This window comes from Pocillopora damicornis, chromosome 2 (assembly GCF_964200805.1).
Source record: "Pocillopora damicornis chromosome 2, jaPocDami1.2, whole genome shotgun sequence".
Lineage (NCBI taxonomy): Eukaryota > Metazoa > Cnidaria > Anthozoa > Scleractinia > Pocilloporidae > Pocillopora > Pocillopora damicornis.
The window spans coordinates 36139421-36163899 of NC_142671.1; the positions used below are offsets into that span (position 1 = coordinate 36139421).

At 37.7% G+C, this 24479-nt stretch overlaps 2 protein-coding genes across 4 annotated transcripts in view; one reads left to right on the forward strand and one right to left on the reverse strand.

Annotated features, from left to right (window-relative positions):
• Positions 1–366: 366 nt before the first annotated feature.
• On the reverse strand, positions 367–24178 carry LOC113685504 (prominin-2). The gene is made up of 25 exons (XM_027203014.2): positions 24044–24178; positions 21198–22111; positions 19491–19561; positions 19154–19362; positions 18922–19042; positions 17778–17844; positions 17587–17676; positions 16934–17151; positions 16087–16164; positions 15908–15971; positions 15724–15800; positions 12928–13016; positions 11945–12097; positions 11236–11359; positions 10832–10926; positions 10219–10303; positions 9899–10045; positions 9257–9334; positions 8752–8844; positions 8543–8596; positions 7832–7912; positions 7243–7311; positions 6300–6389; positions 5652–5851; positions 367–1460 (listed from the first exon to the last, which is right to left on the reverse strand). The coding sequence occupies exons 2-25, from the start codon at positions 21430–21432 to the stop codon at positions 1343–1345; spliced, it is 2706 nt and encodes a 901-aa protein (XP_027058815.2). The 5' UTR covers positions 21433–22111; positions 24044–24178; the 3' UTR covers positions 367–1342.
• LOC113685447 (prominin-1-A) overlaps positions 23519–24479 on the forward strand; it is a 33709-nt gene continuing 32748 nt past the window's right edge. For 2 of the 3 annotated variants that reach the window (XM_089196270.1, XM_089196274.1), the window contains exon 1: positions 23637–23773. The gene's annotated coding sequence lies outside the window, so the exon portion shown is untranslated. Of the gene's footprint in view, positions 23586–23636; positions 23774–24479 lie in introns of those variants that run through there. The other variant, XM_089196268.1, reaches the window with a different exon arrangement.

Genomic DNA, 24479 nt, shown 5'->3' on the forward strand with positions numbered 1-24479 from the left:
AAAACATTTGTCCATCTTCTTTTCTATAATTCACTTAGGAAGAAAAATTTGGCTTCTGCTCAGCTTCAATTCAAACTCATATACGATCTCAATTAACCTTCTGACCTCAAAGTGGGGCTAGCATCTAATTTCGCATTGCAATATCACCCCTGTCACAAGATTAATGGAAATGATCACTTACTAAAGAAGCTCTTGAAAACCGCATTCTCCTTGTTAGCAACTTAGGAAAAGTATGCAGAACAGTATGGAGAATATGCATACTGATGTTAAAGTATAAAGGGTTAAAGAATTGAAATTATACATGACAACAACTCCTTAATTCCCAAAGTTGACGATTTTGCCAAACAATGGTGTTCTTTGATTTCATTTGTTTCTCGGTATTATTTATTTCTTTTATCACTGAGTTTAACATCAATTCGTCAATTCAATTCATATGTTATTCATATCAATGTTTTCATTTAATGGTTATTTACGTACTGCTAGCTACTAAAAACGCCTCTAGTCATCAGAACAGGTTGGCGATCACCATATCTATGATTACATTCTAGCATTCCGTTCTGTGATCGAGTGACTTACACATAAATGTATTTAGTATATACCACACAGGTGAATAATGTACTGATTGGCAAGTACCATTCACCTCTGTGAAGCTGACGGGACAAAATTACGTGTTAAGAGAGGATACACAAATTTTTTGGCTTATACTAAAACAATTATTCGACTCGTACTATGTGAAAGTGGTGGACATTTACTTCCACGTCGCCTATAACAACCCAGACTTTCTAAAGTCAGGATAAGCAGCTTGAACATTGTAAAGGCATCAAAAAAATGACACAATTGAAGGCACAAGGTTTACGGCTGTTCGTGATTGGTTGAATGTCATGGCGACACTGAAATTTTCGACCCTACTTAACTTTTATGAAATAATTATTATGAACTATAAAAATTATGGTTTCGATATGCAGATTGATTTCTTTAACCCGATGCTCACAATTATTTTCCAGGTCTAAATTTCCTGACGTTCATTGTATTGAATTTTATAAGTTAAAATTTCCCTTACATAACTAAAACAGCTCCGCGATCGGTTAAAATTGATCAACTGGGTCATAACACCAGTCTTTGCAGCTAAAATGATATAAAATAACACTTCCACTACAATATAAATATAAAAATAGATAAAAGAGGGGATAAAAATTGCTGTCTTCGATCCAGGCTGGCCTTGACCACTGTATTCACCACAGGAACCTCCCTGATAGTAGAAGAACCAAAGAGACAAATTGGAAGACTTTTGTTGTTGACCTTTGACCATCGATCTCGCGCATGCGTAGCTAATTTGTCGCTACTAAACATCGAACACTATCGGCAACACAGCATTTCTTGTTACGGCTGCTAATGGTACTCGTTGGGTGAACTGTGGTCTCTTGTAAAATACTGGTTTTTCCATATCAAGGTCGTTAGACCTGTGAATATCAGAAAAAAGATGAAGTTATGGTTGATGCACTAGATCCCAAATCGAGCGCGTTCAAAGGCTAACCGAGTATATTCAACAAATATACACTACGTTGCCGTACGTCTGTTTAGTGATAAATCACAGATGACGTGAAAATGTGGTGTGAACAAAAAAATGGCAAACGGAAGCCGAGTGTGACACGGATAACGTCTTCTATATTCTCTCACAGTTCGAACCACGGCAAAATGGAATATATTTGTTTTATAGGATAACAAAATAGGAATTTGTTAATTGGTGACGTCATATTTGCATATACCCTCCAAAAGATCATAAGAAATAACCTATCAAAATACGTTTGTAATTCAGCTTATTATTTAAATGATTGTGGATTGGAGGGGAAGTCCACTCTCACAGTATCATTTTCTGAATACCCCTTGCTATAAATAGTTACTAGAGTTTATCAGAGAAACGTTGCGAGATTCTGAGGGATAAACCAAATTGAAAAATAAAATTCCCTTTAAATAGGAGTCAAATTATCTCGTACGGCAAATAATTGGTTTTGAAACCAAATTTTTCGTCTCGCAACTCCTTTCAAAGTACCCAAGGACATGAGTGGCTACTGAAAAATTGTCGGGGGAACCTGTTGAAACTCTGGGAGGAAACCCGGCTGTCATTAAGTTGAGGAATTACACGCCCTTTACGGAATATCGTAGCACTTTACGAATTCCAACTTAAATCATTGATGTTGTAGGTGCAAAATCCTCTTTAAAACAACAATGGGATTTAAAGATATAATGGTTCAAAATTATCAATTAAATAATTTAGTTCAGTGTAGCTATTTCATGTTTAAACTTAAAAAAAAGAAAGGAATTTTATAAAAATGTCCGTCGGACTTACCGCTAGTAATTACTCCAGCTTGTGGACGGAATGGGTGAGTCTGGGGGTGAGGAGAGCTTTGGTTTTCTCCTGTTTATTTAGTTGAGAAAAATTAATTAAAAACTTAATTTTTTTTAATAACCGAGTAACTGAAACTCTATTTGGTGTACTTCTCGTTTAATATATTAGTTTCTTAGCATTAAAGTGAATCTCGAAAAACAAGGAAAGTAGCATGAGTAAAAAAGGTTTAACTTCAATATGTTTCTTTATTTTAGTAGTTAATGCTACTTTGCTTTCAGTTGCTATATTATGTTATCACCATCATTGTTTTACCATGAACAATTGGTCCCAAGGGCATCAGCATGGATCTCTGACGTGATGCAGCATTCCCAAAAAGGGTTTGGATTTATGCCAACAAACTTTATGTATTATATTTTTTCAAGAATACAGAACCTAACTGGTTTGATTTCCAATTAGTGCGCGAGCGACTTGAGACTTTTTAAATTTGAAAACACATCGTGAGCATTTATTATGCATGCAATTTTTTTTTTTGCGCGTTCCAGTGTTTTGGTCGATTGCTCTTTAGAGCTTTATTCATCATGTTTTGGATTTAAGAGTTAACCGCTTTTGCATTTTGTGGTGTTTTTTTGCCTGTTTTTTTACGAAGAGTTTCAGTTACTGCTTCGCACATATTGCCAACAAGTGTTTTCCTTAATTGTCATTCTACATACATTTATTTTTGTCATTAAGTATATTTCATTTGAATTGTTCATTCCAGCCATTTTTGAGGTGTGTTTGCTGTGGATGCGAGTTCTTACAGTTCTTTAGAGGTTCAGAAAAATTGAAAAGTTATCTCCAAGTTGTTACTTTAAAGGCCATTTTTAACTCGTGAATTGCGCGCATGCGCAAGAGCGAGTTATAGATACGATGTGGGGAATGGAATTCGCTCGCTCGATTGGTCGATTCCTGTAAACTTTTTTTAGATTTTAGGCTTTTGAGTGCATTTTATAGTTTTTGGCGAGCAATAAACAGACGAAATGGCGACCTTTGTTGCTAAGAATAGTGGTGGGGTGAAAAAGAAGCCAATGATAATCTTAAAAGAGTTTTTTTTTTCGTTTTAGTTTCAACAAGCGGCGCCAGCGACTGGCAGGCATGCAAGGATTCACACTGCAATAACACAACAACCTTCGTTTTTCATAAAATTGTAATTTACAGTCCTTGAACTTGAAAACAATCCGAAGATTCATTGAAAATATCACTTACTGCGAAGCGCTCGGAGTTTACAGATGTTCAAAAGCTTTTTCTGTTATAGCGTGAGATTGAGGACAAAATTGATCATTACGTTTCGTCGCGTGTGTTTTTCCTGTGAGAAGCAACAGAAGATGCCGGCGACTGACGAAATAACAAGTTAACACGAAAATCAAATAACACCTAAACAAACAATTTTAGCTACCGATTTTCAGTGAATTTTTAAAGAACAATTTTCTTTTAAGGTTGAAGACAATTTGAAGATTCAACATACAAACAACGTACTAAAATGCGAAAGCTACACACCACAAAATTGATAAATAGGCCTGAAATGAAATTCTATCTTGTTATTGATCATACGTTGCCTAGCACGTGACCTAAATCTACCCAGGCGGAGATCCAAAATGACGGTGGCAGGCTTGGCTTAGTTATATCACTCAAAACTCGTTCCCGTTTGTCTCATTTGATAAAGAGGGAATCGTTAATGTTTTCATTAAGACAGTATTGCCTTGATTTTCTAATATTTACAACGAAAGACAGTAAATTTCACTTTTCACCCACATTTACTTCCAACCTTTTCTTTTGAACCAGAAACAAAAATGATAGACGTTTAAAACACATGACATCATCCACCTTGTCAAATGTAATAGCATGATCATTTCAATTGTAATGCCTTCTTATCCCAACGTTACTTTGTTTCTCTGCTACATTAGCGAACACTGAACTACTGCTCGTACTCTAGATATGACAATCAACCACAAAATTCCCTAAACCAGATAACATTAAACATAATCTAAAAAATCATGTGTCAATTCACGAGTTTGCTCACAGAGCACTTTGATTAAAAGTTTATTGCAAGTAAAAAATTTCACGGCCCTTTCGTAAAGTTATCCAATATGTGTGCTCTCGAAATAATTGCATTTTGTAGTTATAAATTCAGATTTACAACAAAGGAAAAAAATTCAACGAGATTCAGCAAGTTTTCCTTCTCAGTAAGAGGGCGTATCAGTAAAGGCAACTGAGGCCCCTTCCGTTGCAATTTGAGTACAAAACGAAGTTTTCGTCCCAAATATTGATGACATGTCTCTTTCCACAGCATGTTTTGGTGTCGCTTTGAAAATAATTTCGACATTTTGGTCAAACAACTTCAACGCTACAAATGTTCCACTCTGTGCAATTGTAAGGAAAGTTGTCCTTTCGGTCTATAAAAAGACAGTTTCAATGCGAAATGTGAGCTAAATAAAGATGATTTTTGTTTCCTAATTTATCCGCAGAGTCACCGGGTCAAATTTTTCATTTCTTTTGGATGTTTATTGATGTGCGTGCGCTCACGCGCATGACAAGAGTGACGCCATAATGGTTCGTATGTCATCATCAAACGCTTGGTGTTCAAATTGCGCTTGTTTCTAAATTTGCGCTTCAAGAATTCTATGAACAATACGCTGCAAGGAAACCACTTTTGATGTGATTTGGAACAGAAATACAAAACAAATTTCAATTTTAAGCTGTGATGGGAGTGGATAACTTGTGGTCAAAACCATGGGAAACTTGTGACCGCGACGGAGAGGGTGGTGAATCAAAACGGATTTATGAGCAGATCAATGGCTTCACAGGTATTTATAAATATTGGTAGATTTCCTAACCACTTTCAGCAGAACAGTAACGTTAATAAACCGCAAATGGTCATATACTCGGGTAAGGATAATCAAATTCTGGTATATCTTTGTGGAATTCAGCCCTATATTTTGCAGTCAGGAAGAAAAAGTCGGGAAACCGTTACAAAAATAAGATTGACCAAAATGATGGTGTGAAAGAAAAATGAAATTCCTTTTCAAAGACGGCCCTTTTCAAGGTTTTTTTAACTTTTTGTGTAAAAGTCCTTGATGTCTAAAAGAAAATATCTTCCATTAATACCTATGGTGATATGATTTTGACATGAAACATACTGAAGTAGCTGAACTGGTTCGTGAAACGATTTAAATGAACGATTCAAACTTTATGGATAATCTCTTGACTGTGACTTAAATGCAGTTAGGGCGTTTCAACTTAACACGTTTGTTTAGTTCCTAGTACTTACCAGGAAAATTTCTTCTTGGGAAGCTTCGGGAATTTGTCAAACAGCCTCAGAGGGACTCCGTAGTTAGATGTACTTTCCTCTGAATACATATCATCGTCACCACTCTTCGCTCGTCGAAGATGCTTGGCCAGACGAACGCAGAGGATGATGGTTATTACCGAAAACAAAGCGATGACACCAACACACAGCCATAGGGCATTCTGGGAAGACATAACACACCTTAAAGTCTATGGTATATCTTTGTTTAGAATTTCACATACTATAAAATGTGTTTGGCATCTTCTGAAAAAATGAGCCGTAAAATTAGTTGTTCTGTATAGTTTGCTATAGTCCAAAGAAAAAAATTCTCCCCGTTATAGTTACAGGTTACTTGAGCAAAGAAATTTCACACGGCCTGTTTCCCTCACTAGGGGTTTACCACTCGGTAATTCTAATGCGTTGCCATCACAGTGAGATCTATAAAATCACTCAGAATTTTAGCTCTTTATTTCCGCCAACGTTCTCAAGACTGCTGTGAAACTCTTAAGCGTCAATTCCAATTCCTTTTGTCTCTGGTTTGAGGTTAATTCTCTCTACCTTGTTTACTTACCAGTTCTGAAACACAAAAAGAAAAAAACATGGCTAGATTATCAGAGAAGTTTTACTCACCACAAGGCCAACAGCATTGTCGCATGCATCAGAGACTAACACATCATAGACATTTCTGATTGGGTGGCAATCTCCCACGTCATGTCGAAGCTAAATAAACGATTGAAAAAAGAAAACACGCTCTTAGTGGACTGAAAAAAACTTAACTGTTGCTACTTAAGGGAATGTTCAATAACAGAAAGAGAAAGTGTTATAAAATATTTTCCCAGTGGAGTTTAACCTATATAACTATAAACACGAGTGCATTTTTCATGTAACACGAGTGCTACACGAGTCCTACGGGCTCGTGCAATTTTGTTGTCTTCGAAAAATCTACTCGTGCTTATTTACACCAAATTGCATTCGAAATTATGTTGTTACTTGTACCAATCATGTTACTGGCCTGGAAGCTCTACCGTTGTTTGCGGGAGGCTAGGGAGGCTATACCAAACGAATTCGCTTGTGGCTCTGATGATCTGAGCGCATACCATAATTAATGACTCATTACATAAATTATACACGCATTTTGATTGGTCCTTACTTATAATCTATCGGAGGACAGACGCATAGATGACCTCACGAAAACTAACACTTTTTTGTAATCCTAAGATACAGATATATTCCATGTTGCCGTGGGTCTGTACAGAAATAGATCACAGCAGACGTCAAATTGTGGATGGAACATTAGTGGCACACTCGGCTGCGCCTCCAGATGTGCTAACCTTTCGTTTCCACCAGATTTTTACGCCATCTGTGATCTATCATGACTCAACGCTGCAACACGGAATCTATTTGTAGCGTTAATCAGCTCATGCGAAAAGGAAATTTATTTTTCAAATGGTTTAGAGAGTTAACAAAATGATCAGTTAATTATGCCTTTGTTACATTTAATTAATGGAGCTACAATGGTTCCTAATGCATTTGGTATATGAATATAGGGAGGACAATGTTCTCAGGGTTTTACCTTATCTATGGAGTCTTTCAAATATTCGTCCATCCATCCAAGTGTGCGACTCAAAGACTTTTTTCCTGCCTGTTGAAAAATTGGGAGGAGACTAGTTTCACACGAAATCGATAACATATTGATCTCGACCCTAGTGAAATAAATCAGGAATTTGATTCAAAATTAGGACTTAACAATGTTCAGTAGATTCAGTTTTAAAGGTCTTTCTACTAATTTGGTTTTGTGCGCTTACAAGTCTCTAGATGTTGACTTGGTTCAATTGTTGTATGTTGTGCTGTGGCTGTTTTTTCCTTAATGAAAATCATCTACTCAAGTTTCTCAAAATGCATTTAAGCTTGAATCTATCAGTCAAATGATGACTTACTCCGACACTCCGTTAGAAAAATGCACGGCAGTTAAGCTTTACACATTACGCTGAGCTTATTGAAAGTACCCGGGACATCGATGCAATTCAGGTTAGTCTTGAATGGTTGAAAGCAATCAGAGACGAGTGTTGATTCTAAAATGAACGACCGAACGGAAGTACATCACAAATCTGATAACGACGATAACTGCTGCTCTTCCAAAATAAAAAGACAAAAGTACAAACCTCATTAGCTAGTTCCAAACCATCGCTGTCAAGAATAGTTTTCAGCCTTTCACGGAAAAGGTCGATCTGATTGGCGTCATTCTAAAAAGTACGAAGAAAATGCATTTTAAGATAAAAAATTACTACGAGTCGTTTAACATACACGTAGACATGATAATCTTTGAAGAGTTAATGGCGCAATTTGAACGGAGATGAAATAGGTGTGAACTCAGCCTCAAATGGTAGTAATAAGGCAATTTGGTCTGCGAGAATAGCTGACATTCGTTCAAACTGTTTTTATAGCGAAGGAAAACTGAAAAGTTCAATTAACACAGAGATAGAGACAACTTTAAAAATAGATTTTGGCAAGTTAGGGAGTTTAGACTTTAATTTTACACTAATTTTTCACAAGGCCCTTTTTGATTGGCGGATCTGAATCACTCACGACGTTCAATTGAAAATTGCACTGAAATAATTGATATAGTACAAATCATTTGATACAGGCACAGATCCAGGAACCTCGTAAGGGTCTAAAATCTCTCCACCAAATGAAATCAGCCAGTTTAGCAGAAATATGCAATTTGTTCATTGCAAAAATTTTGGTGTCAGGCAAGAAGTATAAAAACCCTCGAGTGTGATGCAGGGGTTCGCCCTTCCCTACCCCCCCCCCCCCTCAATCCGCAACTGTTACAAAATGTCAAATAAAACTACATGAGAAGCCCTCGCTCGTACCAGTACTTTCATGTTTTTTGTCATCAGCGTCTGCGTTTTCTGAGTTAGCTCGCCCTGAAAGTTATGAAAACATAGTAGAGGAATGAATTGAAATAGAAGGCATCACATGACTTTTTCTATTGCAATAGTAGAGGAATGAATTAGTCACTATGAATAACCAATACGAGAACAGGAAGAAAAGAATTCTTTTTAATTGCCAAACAGCTTACCACCAGCGGTTGCGATATCAAAATTGTGTCATCGTGTAAATTGTTTAAAGCATCTTTAGCAGAGCGCAGTTTTCCAGCAATTCCAGAATTCACCTGAAGGACAAAAAGAACCCATCAAACCTAGAGGGAATAAGCTAAGAGACTGTCCCACTCATAAATTCCTCGCTCCAAAGGTAATTCCTCAATTTTCTTTTTCCCTTAAGGTACCAAGTCTTCTTAGAGTGCGGCCTGTTCCCAAAATAAGCGTTAATGGTATCAAATAAAGCACTTTGCTCTCACCCAGTCTCTCTCCATTCAGACGAATCAATGGCCACTTATGAACTGTCAGGGAAAACTGAAGAAATGTAGGGGAGAGGGGGCACCTCGAATAGACTAGCATCCCATCCAGGGAGAGTGGCAATTTGTCCGGTCGTTTCACGACACAGAAACCGTGAAAATCTCCGGCTGTAACGGAGCCACTAGGGTCTTCAAACTAAACCTCGAATTGCATCACAGAGTAACTTACTTGACCATCAGCTGCTGTTCCCAACTCGCTCGCAAATGTGTTCAATGAAAGGCTATTCTTTGTAAGAGGCAATGCTGTCTGTTAATTGAAAAAATTAACAATTTTAAAGATTTTTATGGCGACATGAAACAAATTTTAGACAGGAAACATCTTTAGGGTGTAATCTGCTGACTCCTGAAATTAGGTTGTAAGGAATCCAAATGTCTCAAAAACGCTAATGTTTTTCATTTCACAGAAAATTACAAGTGCTTGTTAACGCTAAATTGCAAGAGGAATCATTTTATAACTTGTCAGCAATGCGCATGAAAAACACCATAGAAAGTCACTACAGAGGAAATTTTGAAAGCGAGTGCGCGCTATCGGCAGTTTACACTCGTGTTACAGCTTTGCACTTGTGTGAATACAGTCGTTTTCAGCCAATTAGAGGCGTGTAACTTTTTTACGTACATCATTAAAATTGTTATGGGTTTACAGGTGCAATAATTGATCGGTTTTTAACCAATCAGAGTGCTCGTTATTTCCCAGTTATTTTATAAATGCGGAGAGAATGTTGGGAAGTCGGACGTATGAGTTCTGTAAACCAGTGAGAAAAGAGAAAAAAGTAATACCGGATTGTCTCCGAGATGGAAAAAAGAGCTTTACCTCCATTGAAAACTTGTAGAATTCAATCTCCTGGACCCCAGAAGTAAATGTATCATTAATAGCTTTCCTGGTATCATCTGACACAAGTTCTATATCTGTTATGGTGCTGTTTATTCCAGCCAGAATTTCGTCCATCGGTGGAATTTTCTGTTTTGAATAAAAACATCAGTTGATATTTTAGAGTAAACCTTCCATCGTAATTGACTCGCTCGTGATGCAAGCAAGTTAGAAAGAATTTGAAGCCATTCTACAAAGCAGAATTTGTTAACGCACACATTTCACATAGGGCTCCATGGTGTAAACATTGAACACTGACTTACATCTCTGTAACTCGTCATTTTTTCAAACTTGAATTTATTGTCTAGCTTTAGTAGTTCCCAGGGTGTCTCTTTTTTATCACATTGCCTGTAAAATAAAGAGGATTAATAAGAAAACCCCAATAATTGTCAGACGTTATTCAGTTTCTTTAATGACCCAAACGTTTGCAATCTTTGTTGTTCAATCAATCTTTATTAGGATGATAAGGATTGAGTAGGCGATCAAAAACAGTTTAATAATGAAATTATGTTAATACATATACTCTTGCTTAAAATAGAGAAATGAACGATAGGTTATGATTACAGTCGACAGATTATAAACTGTTTATAATCTCTGGTGCAATGCTGTAAGCTCGGTGGTCATGTTAAGGTATTGATCTTGAACGGAAAATCTCATTCTTTCCCCTCCTTCCCTTGTTTCCGTCAGTCGAGACTCATTCCAAACTTCTCTAGGAAGCGTTGAGGGAAGTCCGAATGTTTTAATTCTTTCCTCTACGCATTCCTCAGAATCTTCAATAGGACAGCCAGCATTTTTCCGTTCTTAACTCATGTTTTTTTGGGAGTTAAAACCAGGGAAGAGGGCATATTTTCAACCTACCCACTACCCTTGCGTTACCTGAGTATATCAGACAGTCGTATGTCTATGATTCCATTTCCCAGCACTGCCTTAGAGATGGGAAAGTATCCTAAAGTTGAAGGATCGTCTATGGTCTGGAAAGTTGCAAACACAAACAATTATAATGTTTTGTTACCGATTATATTTTTTACACAGGTACAAATTACGCCTAGCCACATGGGTGGCATAAAATCACGATGATACCCCCCTCATGACTATACAGTTAGGTGCCGATCACCTTGAACAAAGACCGCTGGGGTGGGCTATATTGTATTACATGAAGTTGGTTGATTACGTGTAATAAAAAAAGCCTTCTCATGTATTCATCAACATTTTGATTAAAAAAATCAATAACAATTAAAAATCGGCGTTTCTTATGTTGTCATAAGGTTATCTTAACTTACCTTTTCTAGGAGGCTAAGGTCAGCAGCTGACTTACAGAGGATCGTAGCGTTAGCTCCAACATAAAACGTAACAGCGAGAATGAAATTGAGGAAGAAAGCACTGAAGAAATACAAACCCACGACACTATAGGAGGAAAAAAACACGACAAACAAATCTTTAGTTGAGAAACCTTGCTTGTAGTAGAGCGTTTTCCGATCGATTGTCGCAAGGCCAAAGAAGGAAAAGTATTTAACATAACCAATCCAAAGTCAAATTCACACTGGTGTTACTTCAAACTCAGAAAAGTGTATATGACGGCAAAGTTGGTTTTACATCGTATCTGATTGATTGAGAAAGTGGGGGGAGTTTTCTAGACCGATTGAGAAGGTAGAGAGACAAACCAACCCAATCCCAGACTACTCAGTTTTTAATTCAGCTGTTTATTTTCCACTGGAACCTTATAATGACAAAATAATAAAATATGATGCTTAAAATGGGGTTGTGGTTGGACTAAAGAGTTTCAAAAACAACATTCTGAATTACTCTTCCATTTGTTCATTATTACGCTCATATCAACGAAAGGTAGGTGTTATTGTCTTATGTATTTGGACAGAATCGCGTAATCCTCTTTCCAATTCCTACACTTGTTTATTCAGTTAAGCTGTAAAATGAGTCATTCAGTGTGCAATACATGACAAAGTCCGCATTGATTGAGAAATGTCTCCTTACCACATGAGTGCATTCCCCGCGCAGTTTGAAATGCCAGAGCGCGTGCTAGGCGTATCCGAAGGACTGGCACCGAGAGCACCGGATATGAGAGACAGGAATGTTAACAAAACAACAAAAACAACAGCGAGAGAGATTGACAGAAGGGTAATCCACCTGAAAGATAAATAAATGTCGACAATGCATGCTGATGTAAATAAATAAGAAAACTTTTCTGAAAACTAGATATCTGTGTGTCAGATTTATCACAAAGATATCTGACAAACTTCATCACTGATATCTTAAAGCATTTCTTAAAGAAGAGTGAATTTAAGAGAAACACTTTTTTTACGATATCCCCATGTTGGTCACAGCAACTGGAAAAAACTTCGACATACACCTTGCACGAATTAACAGAATTAAGAGTTCGAACTAGGTCAGTATATACCGTATTTCCTTGAATTAGCGCCCGGGTGCCTCTTAAAAAATTTCGGCTTAAAGGAGGAACATTTATTAGAGAGAGGACGCTTAAGCGAGGGGAGTGCTTATTAAGAAACTATTCTCGTGTACTCATTCCGCTGTGGTAGAAGCGTCAAAAGTTATTGATAAAGTGGCAATAGAAACAGGTTTTTCTTGTATCCTAAATATTTTAGAAAGTGAGGGAAGAGGGAAAGGCCTTAATTGAGAAGGGCGCATGTCTGATATTAGGGACCTTAAGCAAACCACGATGGCGACGGCAACGAAGACATGGAAAAACAAAAGATCTAATTGGCAGAACAATAGCTCAGCACGTGTGTTTTAAAACTTTGTACATTTCTTAGCCGTCCCATGCAAAATAACAACGTGAAATCAGCACAATTTGCGTCGTCTGCGAACCGAAACCTGTATCACTTTTATGTACGTAATTTGACAAAATTAACAATACATCACTTGAATGAATCGTTAAAACCCTTTCGACAAATTATTTAAACCACTCCTTCCTATTTTTGCAATGCATTATCAAATACCTGTATTTATCGTATCTGTTGAACAATCCTCCTCTACCAAATATACTGTGGACTTCTGTTTTTGTTGGCAATAGTATTTCTGTTTGCAACTGAGAAGAAAAAGTTGTGACACCTTAAATCGCCATAAATCGCTGATCGCCAAGCGACAAGTTTAATAACTAAATTTTAGCTCAACACGCGCCTGAGTTTGAACAAGAATAGTCTCTGGCTGTTTTCAGGTGCAAGTTTTATTTTTTTTTAATGGGAGATCATATTTTCTTGTTGTTATATAGACGAACAATGAGTGGCCGAGGTAGTTGGTACGTCTCCCTTCAGTAGGTGTTCGACAGCCTTCCAATCAACACGATAAACAGAAATCTTATACTGAATCTTTAACAAGGTACCTGAAAATCCCTCCTTTCCCCACTAAACAATGTTGTAACAGATAAGTGAGCATTTTGTAACACTAGGCGACATTGAAATGAGGGAGAGGGGGAAATGAATAAAGTTACAGGAAAAATTCAAAAATAATTAGAGCCTGCTAAGATAGTCTTAGTCTTCGGTATTCTATATCTCTGCCAGATACAGCAGAAAATGGTTTGAGCCAAATCACAACATCTATCAAGTGTTTAGAACGCGTGAGTGAGCAAAACTTGGTAATGATGTTGATGTCTCCAAATCAGGTGAAGTTTTAGGAAAACTACTGCAGCAGGACTAGCCTAAATTATACTGACTGAATACGATCTTATTGTTGTTCCTATTTTGCTGTTGTTGTTTTTATTTAAGTTGCTTTTCTTGCCGTTTTTCGTTGTTGCTTCTTATCGTTGTTGATTATAAGAGGGTGTGAATGGGGTTAACCGACTAGCGACAAAGGGCGTAAAAAATTACTGACTACCGACGAAACGGGGAAAAAATTACCGACTAGCGACAAATAAATTCTAACCGACAACCGACATGGTCAAACGTGATAGGGATGTTTGTATCCAGAAAGAACAGCATTTTGATGATTTCTAGCTCAGAAAATCCTTCTTCACCCGACGTAACCACATTAATTCCAAATTTAGCCGAATTATAGAATTTCTTGTCTTAAAATTACTTTAAATCCACGGGATCCTTCTTTTCGGTGAGCAGCGTGGGCTCATTTCTATAACAGCGGCTCGTAATTAGGCTGACAAGACGCCCTGCTGTCTCATTTCAAGAACAGCGGATCACAATCGAGCCGACGAGACGCCCTGCTGTTGTCTTTTTATTGCTCGTTGTTTGTTCATGCGGTCGGGTCATGACTGGGATTGCTAAAGTCATCGTGAGTTTTTTTCGAAAAGGTGAAGAAGTCGCCATCGAACGTCATCGAAGCAGGGTCCCAGTAGACAAAGAAGCTCACAGAGGAGTATCTGAACTAAAAAAACATCTTACGGAGTTTTTAGGACTAAAGGAGCAGGCACATCAATATGGAATTGGCGGATTTTCGTTAAAGTTATTTCGCCTGGCGAAATCGCCTGCGGGCAAATGCGAAAATTTTGCAATTGTTACAGATGGGCAATGGCAGCTTGAACTTCCAAATTTAATATCGGATGAAAGTAGCAGTGAGCTCAACGGTAAGTGTGGAACGCGTGCAGCGGAGTTTGATGAATCACTTTAGTTCTGTAGTTAAATATTAAGTTCAAATATTAACGTGGTTAAACTCTGGTTCCACCGTTTTTTGTTTGTTGTTTTGTGGAGCGGAATGTTTTTTTTTCTTTTTCACCGTCCATTTGAATGCGAAAATTGAGAAGAAAAATCTCTACAAAGAAGTAGCGAGTAAATCAGTTTAAAAGCTTCTTTCTGATTAATTGGTGAATGAACAACAGTGTAGCTTAACGTATTAAAGACCCCGTTTATTTATACACGCCCTTAAATTTATTCGTTTCTGAAAACCAGACGTTCAAATAATATTCAATTCTCTCCTCGAGGGAAGCTACGCACGAGAGATTTCGCTCGATGTGCACGTTTTATACATCTTGACGAGCATTTTCTGATAAGAACTGTGTAAGTTTCTCAAAAGCCTACTAAAGAGAAAACTTAAAACACACGGTATTTAATAATTTAGTACACATTATCCAAGAGGTCACAAACTGGACCGGAAAGCCAGTGGTGTTGCTGCAGGCGCCGGCTACATCTGATTTAGCAAACAGAAGTCAATGAACGACAATGAGAAGAAAGGTGACGAGTAAAAAGTGAGAAGGAAACGGAAATCACGAGAAGAAGCAAAAGAAGATGAAAATCTGGCAAAGAGGATCATGACTGAAGGAGGTGACATCGAGAGAAACGAAAGGCAACAAGGAGACCTTCAAAAGTTTCAGGATGGTAGGGCTGAATTAGCACTTGTAGTTCGTTTACCTGATTTTCAAAAGTCATAAATTTCGCTACTTTGGAAATTCTGCGGTATTCCTTGTTTATAAACACTGCCTTGTTTATACAACGAAAAACGCTCACTTGGTGCGTTCGCTATGTAAAGATAGTTTCTTTTAAATTCCGGCTAAAAACTGTATTATTATCACTTTGATGGGCATTGTAGCGCATTTTGCGTGCTAAAATAAAGAATTTGCCGGGCTAAAATGTATTTTTAAAAATAAACCAAGACAACCAATGTTCGCGCCGTCTTCTTGTAGCATTGGTAAAAGAAACCGTGTATTTTTAATTATTAACTGAGATTTACCGACAACCGACAAAGGTCAAAAATCTTAACCGACAACCGACAAAGTAATGAAATTTTAACCGACAACCGACATTTTGACCCCCCCATTCAGACCCTCTTATAATATTGAGGAAGAACCTTACCGAATCACCAGCGTCTTCCAGTGTATTTACCATCTTTGCAGCAAAGTCTTGAAGTTCCTTGGTAAAATTTGTTATCTCTGAAAGAGGAAGAAGGGTAAACCATCTAAGCTAAGCCTTGTTTTTCTAGAATAATTTTTGTTAGATTTGCTGGTTCCAACTTCAATTGTAGGAAACACACACACACCTTCCCTTCCCGACAGTATCTTCTCGTTGACTTTTGCTGTCATCGACATAAATCTATTTTGCCCCTAAAATGTAAACGTCTGTATTAATAAATGAAATAATTCAATAATAATTTTATCCCAGTATCCTCGTCAAATTCAATAATTGCAGAATAATGCTTTTCGCGTTTTAGTTACTTACCTGAACGCTTTGTGCTTCGAAGTCGTTTCTGGCAAGAATTCCTTCAATGTTCGACAACTCCTGAGCTAAATCTGGAACCTGAAAGGACCAAGAACAAGTATAAAATCAGGAACGGTCAAAATTAATAATTCAGCAAGTTAGAAACATCTTTTCAAATCAGAGTTTTTGTTCTCAGGTAATATTTCTTTCGTTAGTGATGCATAGACTGACTACTCAAGACCAACTTACGCCACTTGAGTCTTATAGCCGGTAACATCACGGCTAAACTGACCAATCAGGTTACACGAACCGAACTGTATACACTCGACTGTCAAGAACTCCTCGTTTAACTCCTATGGCGACTTTCCCTCAACATTCCTAACATTCCTTCTCTGGACTTACACTCACCCGGACGATCAGACTACAGAACAAAATAATATTTGTGCCGCACCTATTTTCATTCTTGGCTTGGAAAAGGGCAGGCTTTAAGTTTTAGAAATTGCTTTAAAGTTCAATATGTTAGGTTTATAGCGCTTTTCGATTGATTGTCAAATTAAAGCAAAACCATCAAATACAAAGTGAAAGTGTAGAAGTCGTGATTGGTTATAAAGTTGTTCCAACGTTTCTAGAGCGCTTAAAGAGAGCGCACTGAAGGAAAACCGAGGCAAACGGTGACTTCTACCCATGTGCAATTAGAAATGGTCCGTAAAGTCTGGGAACTTCACTAGTTTGTGATATAAGCTACGAGTTATTTTCGAGAGAAAAACCCGACGACGAGTACATAGACAGAAAATATGTTACAAACGTAGCACAGAATTCTGTTTTTAAACGAAGAGTTAAGATAATCGTATTTAGCTCGTAGCATTACCTTATTGAAGTCCGCATCGGCCTCTAAGGGGTCTCCACTGGGTATTTTGTCACAAGCACCAGCAGTTTTAGACGGCTCATCATTGTTACATTCTGTTTTCGCTTCTGTCAAGTTCTTTCGCACCTCGCTCAGACCATCGCGAAGTTTTTGGCCGAGCATACGTAAATTCTTAACAATATCTGCCACATCTTTTAAAGAGTCCCTTAGGTCTCCAAGTTCTGCAAAACAGTTCATGACACAATCCAAGAGAGGAAAATTGGAAGAGATTGAATCGCCCCTCAATAAAATCAATAGGCCATCTTGTGGTCTTTTGGACATGAGGTATACTTTAAGCAGTTTCGATAAAAACCGGAAATCGGCGGTCTACCGTCGTATGTTTAGCCTGCAAGCTCTGGTGTTCGGATTTCTCCTTACGAAACAGTCGCCTACTACACCATCATCCTTGGCAAAACATACGACTTTTCATTCCACTGATTTTTCCCTTTTCCAACGTGTATCTAATTCCAGGCGGCAGTTTCAATCATTTGGCTTCACCGAGTCTATTTTAGTTTTGATAAACGAGTAATCTAGAAAAACTACGCCAGCTTTATTTTTATTGAATGAAAGCATTTTGAGGGCACAGCATCGTCAGCTCAATAATGAAGGATACCTACCTGATCCAAGTTCTTTCACGTTGTCCAGAACTGCTTTTGCGGCGTTGTCAGCCCGTTTTATTACTGGGGTTGTTATATTAATTGGTAAATCTATGAAACAATAATTATAACAGGTTTCAAAAGTACTCATAGTTAATCTAGAGGTAATCGATCCGTGCAACATACATCAGATGTCTCTTAAAACAACTTACAGTTTAGTTCCTGGGATATAAGACCGATCGTAAAATTCATGTTTTCTCCAGTTACTTCAGATAATTCCTACGGAAAAAAAATATTCAAATAACACATAAAATAGATCTTTTACAATTTCCTACGACAAAAACTTGTCACTTTCGTTTTTTGTCGATTCCAGTTTTAGGTTTGAAAAATGATTCGAATCCGTTTTTGATTTAAAGGAGAAAAAAAAAAGCGATCTCATTCATCGCTTATGATCCCCCATAAGGCTCTGCAATATTCATTATCATGATCCCCACCTCATGGCAGTTAATTGTCAGCCCCCCTTTCTACTCTGTTTGCGACGACTAATACCCAACTCCATGCCCCTGAAAAGAATGTGATCTTTCCAAAATCCACCGCTGCCACCCCCCGCTTAGGCCCCTAAATTGATTTGTTTTACGAACTTAAAACTAATTTCGTAAACTTCGTCATTTTTAGGCCATACGCAGTCTAAGCCCTCTTTTGACGAGTCCACTCGCTGCATCGTCCGCAACAGAGTTATGAGCTGATAACTTTTCTTTGTTAGGCCAATGAGATAAGAGAAAATTCACTTCTGTTTTTTTACTATACTCAGCCAGATTCTAATTGCTGTTAGTTTGCTTTTTTTCGTATCCATAGTTTAATCAGTTTATTTATCCCGTTTCTGCTAATTTTTATTTTTCTTTATCGCCCAGGGGGACAGGGGAGTGGCCTGGGAGGATTTCGGTTGGTTCATAATCAGATTTACCAGAACCCCCACCCCACCAAGGCTCTGTAATATTCTAATGATACCCCCTTATTGATAATCATTTTTCTACATTCCTCTGTTAGCGACGACTAGTCCCTCCTCCGCTTCCCCTAAAAAACCATGTGACATGAAGCCTTATGTGAGGAAAAGATCGTTGATCTCCCGTCAGGGTTATCAATAAATACTAGAGACTGTCGCAAATAACTAACTAAAGACCAGCAGGGGGATTATCTGTAGTGACGTCAGATATTGAGGAAGCGAGGCACAAAATCTCCACTACTGATGGTTACACTACGTAAAAATACGAAAAGTCCTTAATTCCATACTTATAAACAAAATTGAAGCATCTAGTGTCGGAATTACAAGTATCACCAAAAAAGTTTTAAGCCTACATTCAAAGTGTTCTCCTTGTAAATCGCGATATCCACAATGGAGTCCATAAAGAGAGAATCTAATGCGGGGGCTGCATTGTCAGTTCTGTCGTTAATCAGACTGATTGAAAAAGCAGCGATCCTGAAAAAAAAGAGATTGCTGTCAATAGCGTGCTTCAGTTGGATTCTTGAATGAGATACCCTTAAAAATTTGAAAAGTATAGTCGCTAATCAGACAGGGAATCAAACTTACATGATCAAAAGCGTGCAAATGGAAATTGCCGCTGTAAACATTTGCCGACGTTTCTTTGGGTTTGATTCCAGATCCTCCTCTATCAGCGCACCGCCGCATTTTCCCTTGCACCGAAAGCAGCCAAATATGATACCGACCAGCGGTATTCCAAAGGCGCTTATGAGCGAGACACATGTCAGAAGTGTCAAAGGAAGATTCTCAGTAATTGCCTACGGGAGAAAAAAGAAAAAAAAAAATATTTTTGAGTACAGATAATTATCACAGTTTTCAAATTTCTTTAACAATTTAATATTTAGATGTTTGCTAAAAGGACTTGTGTAGATTGGGTACTTTTTACCTTTTTTGCGATGTCCCCAGCCGTAAATTTATTGATCCCTTCAAGACTTCGCAGTCCATCTTTAATGGCATCTACAAAAGATGAAACACAAGAATTTTAGATTGCTGCAGATGGTTGAGATGATTGTAAATTTTTGGTGAATTTCATAAGGTTTAAGAATGAAACATGACACTTGAAAATGCATGTTACTGATTACTGAGAGTCAACGCTTTTTGCCGTAAAGTGCGAAGCACTCGGCCGAAGGTCGAGCGTCAAAGTACAAGCATCCTGGATTTCTATCCAGCATGGCCGGAAGGTTTTTTTCTTTTGAACTAAATTGGCTGAAAACTTTAATTGTATCACTCTGTTTTAACACCGAATCTCAAAATTCATGAATGCGCTGGAGTACAGCTTTCCGAAGATTTTATCATGTCCGTTTATCATCTTACCGGGCTATGGATGACAGCAAGGAAGTCTTCATATTACAATTTAAAAAAATGTGGTAAATAACTGGAGGTTGCTAGATTTAATTTAATGTGAAAATTTAAGAAATGTCCTGTTGTTGGACATTGAAGCATTGTTACCATGTGAAATGAAATTTGTAAGGGTTGTGTGTAAGGGCTGAGTGAACCTGAACAACTTCAACTCCGATTCAATCAGTTCAATTAACAAATATAGGTAGTGTTAATTAAAAGTGTGGGCGATGTACTGTAATCTTTCTGAAATTTCTATCAAATTTCGCGAAGGGTCTTAAAACTATATGATTAGTATTCACCCAAAGAAAACAGCTTTAATTGTATTTGTTTGGGCCACGTATATTTAAAAGTACGAGAAACTCGCCGTCATACAATAGAAAGTCTCTCCAGATACCTGAGAAAAATTGCAGGTACCGAAAATCACACAATGGTTACCCTGCACTGCTCCAATTGTAAACATCGCCGTTAAGATGCAGGTTTCCTTACAAACTTAACTTCTGATCTTTTAAGGGTGGTTTGCTGGTTAAAGAAAAAGTCAATGATTTTGACAATTAAGCGACAGAGAGATGGAATATACGGCCGGTGTTTTTGAGTGCTAAAAGGAAAGAAAAGCTTTGTTTTCAATCTGGGAAATAACATGGTCTTTTTCTTTCTCTTACGGCGGCTATCAAAAAATAGCAGGCGCTAAATTATTGAAGAAAGTAAAATACAACAAAGTATAACGCTGAAAATCTCACTATTTTTCCTTTTAGATGAGACTGACGTGATGCTTTTACGCCAGACTTTCTATATTTCGCAAAGAAAATTGAAAGTTTTCTAAATTTCTAGAAAAGTTTCAAAGACTTTCTTGAATTAATAAGATAAATGTGATAGGGGATATATTGAAATAAGCATTGAAATCTCGCCAAAAAAGTTTATGAAATAACACCGCCTTTCTTCCTCTCCTCAGTCTCCTAATCTTGCCGAGCTTAGATATTAATTTCCTGTTTTAAGGAAAAGTGCTAGGCGATTTACAAACTTGAAAGATAAAGCGCGTTTAAAAATGTTATGGTTTAATACACATGAGTGACTCTGTCATTAACTTGAAGGCTGCTGTTCACAGGCTATTGCACAAGGAAATGTTTCTTTACCTCGCCAACCTCTACCTTCAACAAACTCCCAACACCGCGAAAAATCCCTCGGTATCATTAACAAAGCCAATTTAAGGCTTAATTTCCGGCTTTTCCGCTAGTGATTTCATAAAATTTCTTACCGTATGGAGGAGAAAAATTCAATGATAAAACCACAGCTTCAGCGACTGAATCATAACTGGACAGGAACCAGTCGCTCTTGCTTCTATTCAATGTGTAGTTATTCCCTATACGCAATGGAGAAAAAACGATGTGATCTCCTTGAAGGCTTCCTTTTCCCTCAATCCCCGCGCACAAGACAATACATAGTATTGCCAGAAGCCATATAAAATTATTCTCCTTGAGAAAGGAGGCCATTTCGCCCACTCCCGGTTTTGTATTACATTTGCGATGTTTCCTTTCTCAAAAGATTTCACATATAAAGTGAAATTGGTAAAATGAAGAAAATGACTAACGGGCGCCGCATTGTAGCTGCAATCAAAACAAACCGTTGGCATTTTACACTTTTCAAGAGACGTCGACAATCGCTCGTGACGTCACGCTGACGACAAGACCATGCGCATGCGCGGACAGCCCTGTCTTGCACCAGAACTTGCAAACAGCCTCGATTCCAAAGTCATCGTTTCTTTTTATTGCGAGGTGGCACTGGAGATGAGACTAACCACCGATTCCAGCATCAAAGACAGCGTTTAACTTGAGTAGCACCTAAAAGGATTTATATGCACGTGCATGGCCGATTCAACACGGCCTTTCCCTTTCATATAGCTTTCTTGATTTTCAAGTTCTGTTTCAATCCTCCGTTTGCTTGTGCGCACCTCTACAGCCAAAGGTTGAAATTTGGCAGAATCTGTTTGGTGAAATTCTTGAAAGAAGTTCGTGTTCTGCAATAAGATGATTTCAGGTCCGTTTTTCTGCAGGGATAAAAAGTGTTATGCGTCTGATCTTTCGAGTTGGCAGAGTTAAAGTACGAGAAAGCATGGGCTCTACTCTCATTCTCCCGTTTTCGGCAGAGGAGACGCGGATGCCTAGGAGCCCTCTGTTAACAAAAAAACAAACAAACAAAGAAATGGTGAAAGTTGTGTAAAAGTAGTCGGCCTTATTAGAACCGGAAAATGTAAACCGAAAAGTTACGCCAAATGATGCTCTAAAAAGAGATGAAATGTCGATAATTAGGAACAAAAGCGATCTACTCAAAAGAAGAAACTGCCTTCTTTTTCGTGATACCAGCAACCACCAGCCACCAAAGCTCTTAATAAAGAAGTTGGATCCAAAAGTGAATGAAAAAGAAAAAGTGAATACCAAGATTTAGATTAAAAAAAAGTTGATCCCAAAGTCGACCAAAACCAGAAAAAACCGAGAGTCAAATGACCCCCTGCCTTGCAAGGTTATGGAAACCATGTTTCACCTGCGATCAACTGCAATAATTATATTCTCACTGAGAATCTTTACCAATGTCTTTATTATACCAAAATCATACATCCGTCGCATCCTTTCGCACTTAGGTTGCCTACCAATTCAGTTCAGCATTCTGTTCGCGAGGTTTTAAAGAACTCTCGATGCCTTTCGTTAACCTTCTGAATTTAACCCACACAATCGTTAATAGAAAGGTTTCCCCGTTATGGAACATATTAGTACAACTGATCCAGCATCTGGTTTTTACACATAATCCTTTACGTGAGGAATTCAGTTACCATTTAACAAAAAGATTATGAGCTCGATATTTCTATCGTGTCATGAAAGATGAGAGCGAAGCCTCTATCAGTCACCACACAAAGAAAGCGAAAGTGGATAATCTCTTTGTTTACTATAAATCTTCTTAGTCGTTCAAAACTTAACATCATCGGTTTTTTATTTTGTTTTTTTTACAACCTCACTCACTACTGTTACCACTCGCTTTACCACCTACCTATCATGTGATAGATAGCGAGTAGCGTAGCCAATCAGATTGCAGTATTTGTATTGGATCGCCTGTAGATTTGATGTAATAAACAAAGTTATACAAATCGTGTTCAAGTCCACCACGATCTCTACCACACATGCATGTACTTGTTCCAAATATACAGGATTAAAAAGATTATATTCACTTTAGGCCCAATCGCTTTCCGGTTGTGCTACGACACATTTTCTTCACGTTGTTCCAGTCGTAAATAAAGATCGAATCAAGCGAGAAATGATATCCGATATCTGCGGAAGAACTCCCATATTTTCACGTAATATTTTGATAACAAAAACGTTTGCTAATAATTTGTTTGTTTCCCGTGCAGGTTTCGAATCGAAGATCGCGAGAAAGATTACGTTCTGAGCCTCTAAGTTATGATATTAATCCTTCAAAATTAAACCCGCTCGGTGCAAGAAATTTAATCGAATCAACGCCCAAAGCTGTCAATAGAAAATGCAAAATATGTCGTAAGAGATTCCATTTCTACATCTGTGACACCAATTCTGTTTATCGCTTTCATTCTCAACCAATTGCTGTTGTGAAACTTATTAATATTTATATTTCAAATTCGGTAAGGCTTGCAATTTACTTGGATAAACAAAAGATGATTGGTTGGGTTTCTATGCAACGCTGTCACATTAATTTTATCAATATCTTTCGTATTGTATTTCGCTTAGACGTTGGCTTTCCCATTCATCGTCTGAAAGCTCCAAACGGTGGAATATTTGGGCATATATTATCGGGGAAATATCGCGTATGGTAAGTTCCTCAAATGATACGTTTTCAGATGTTGTTGCATCAATCCTTCTTCGCCGCTACCTTCAGGCCGTTGTCACAATTTGAAGGGATTTTGTTAGATATTTTAAAAATAATACAATGAAAGCTATCTTTTGAGCGATTAGGCGCTGAAATCATACATAAACTGTACCTAGAGGCAATCCCTCTTTTCTAAACACAACAACGGCTTTTTTTCAGATGTTTAGAACTTAATAATTAAACAGGCTTCTTCGAACATTCATGTTTACCTACCCAGCAATTATGGACTTCCGAATGAATCGAGTTTAAAAATCGTTGTGACTTTTGGGAGTGTTATATTCCTTTCATTGTTGGTTTTGGATTGCATAGACGTATTTAGTTCCATCCTCCTTGTTGAATTAAGGGAAATTTATTTCTTTTGATCAAGCTCCGGCTCAGCAAATGTTTCATATTTAGATAGCTGCTGTATTTAAGATCCAGCTATCTAAATATCGTTTATCCGAAGGCGATGTAAGTAAGTATCTGAAAAGAACCTTTCGAAAGTTCACTGCATTCTGAAACCAACGAGCTTATTCGATTTTGTCGCCCAATTTCGCGATTTTCTGTCAGTATATCACCACAGGCAGTTGTTACGTTTGACAATTTCATGTGACTAAGTTGCTCGCTTTAACAATAATTTGAGGGTTTCTATTAGCAAGATTCTATTTTA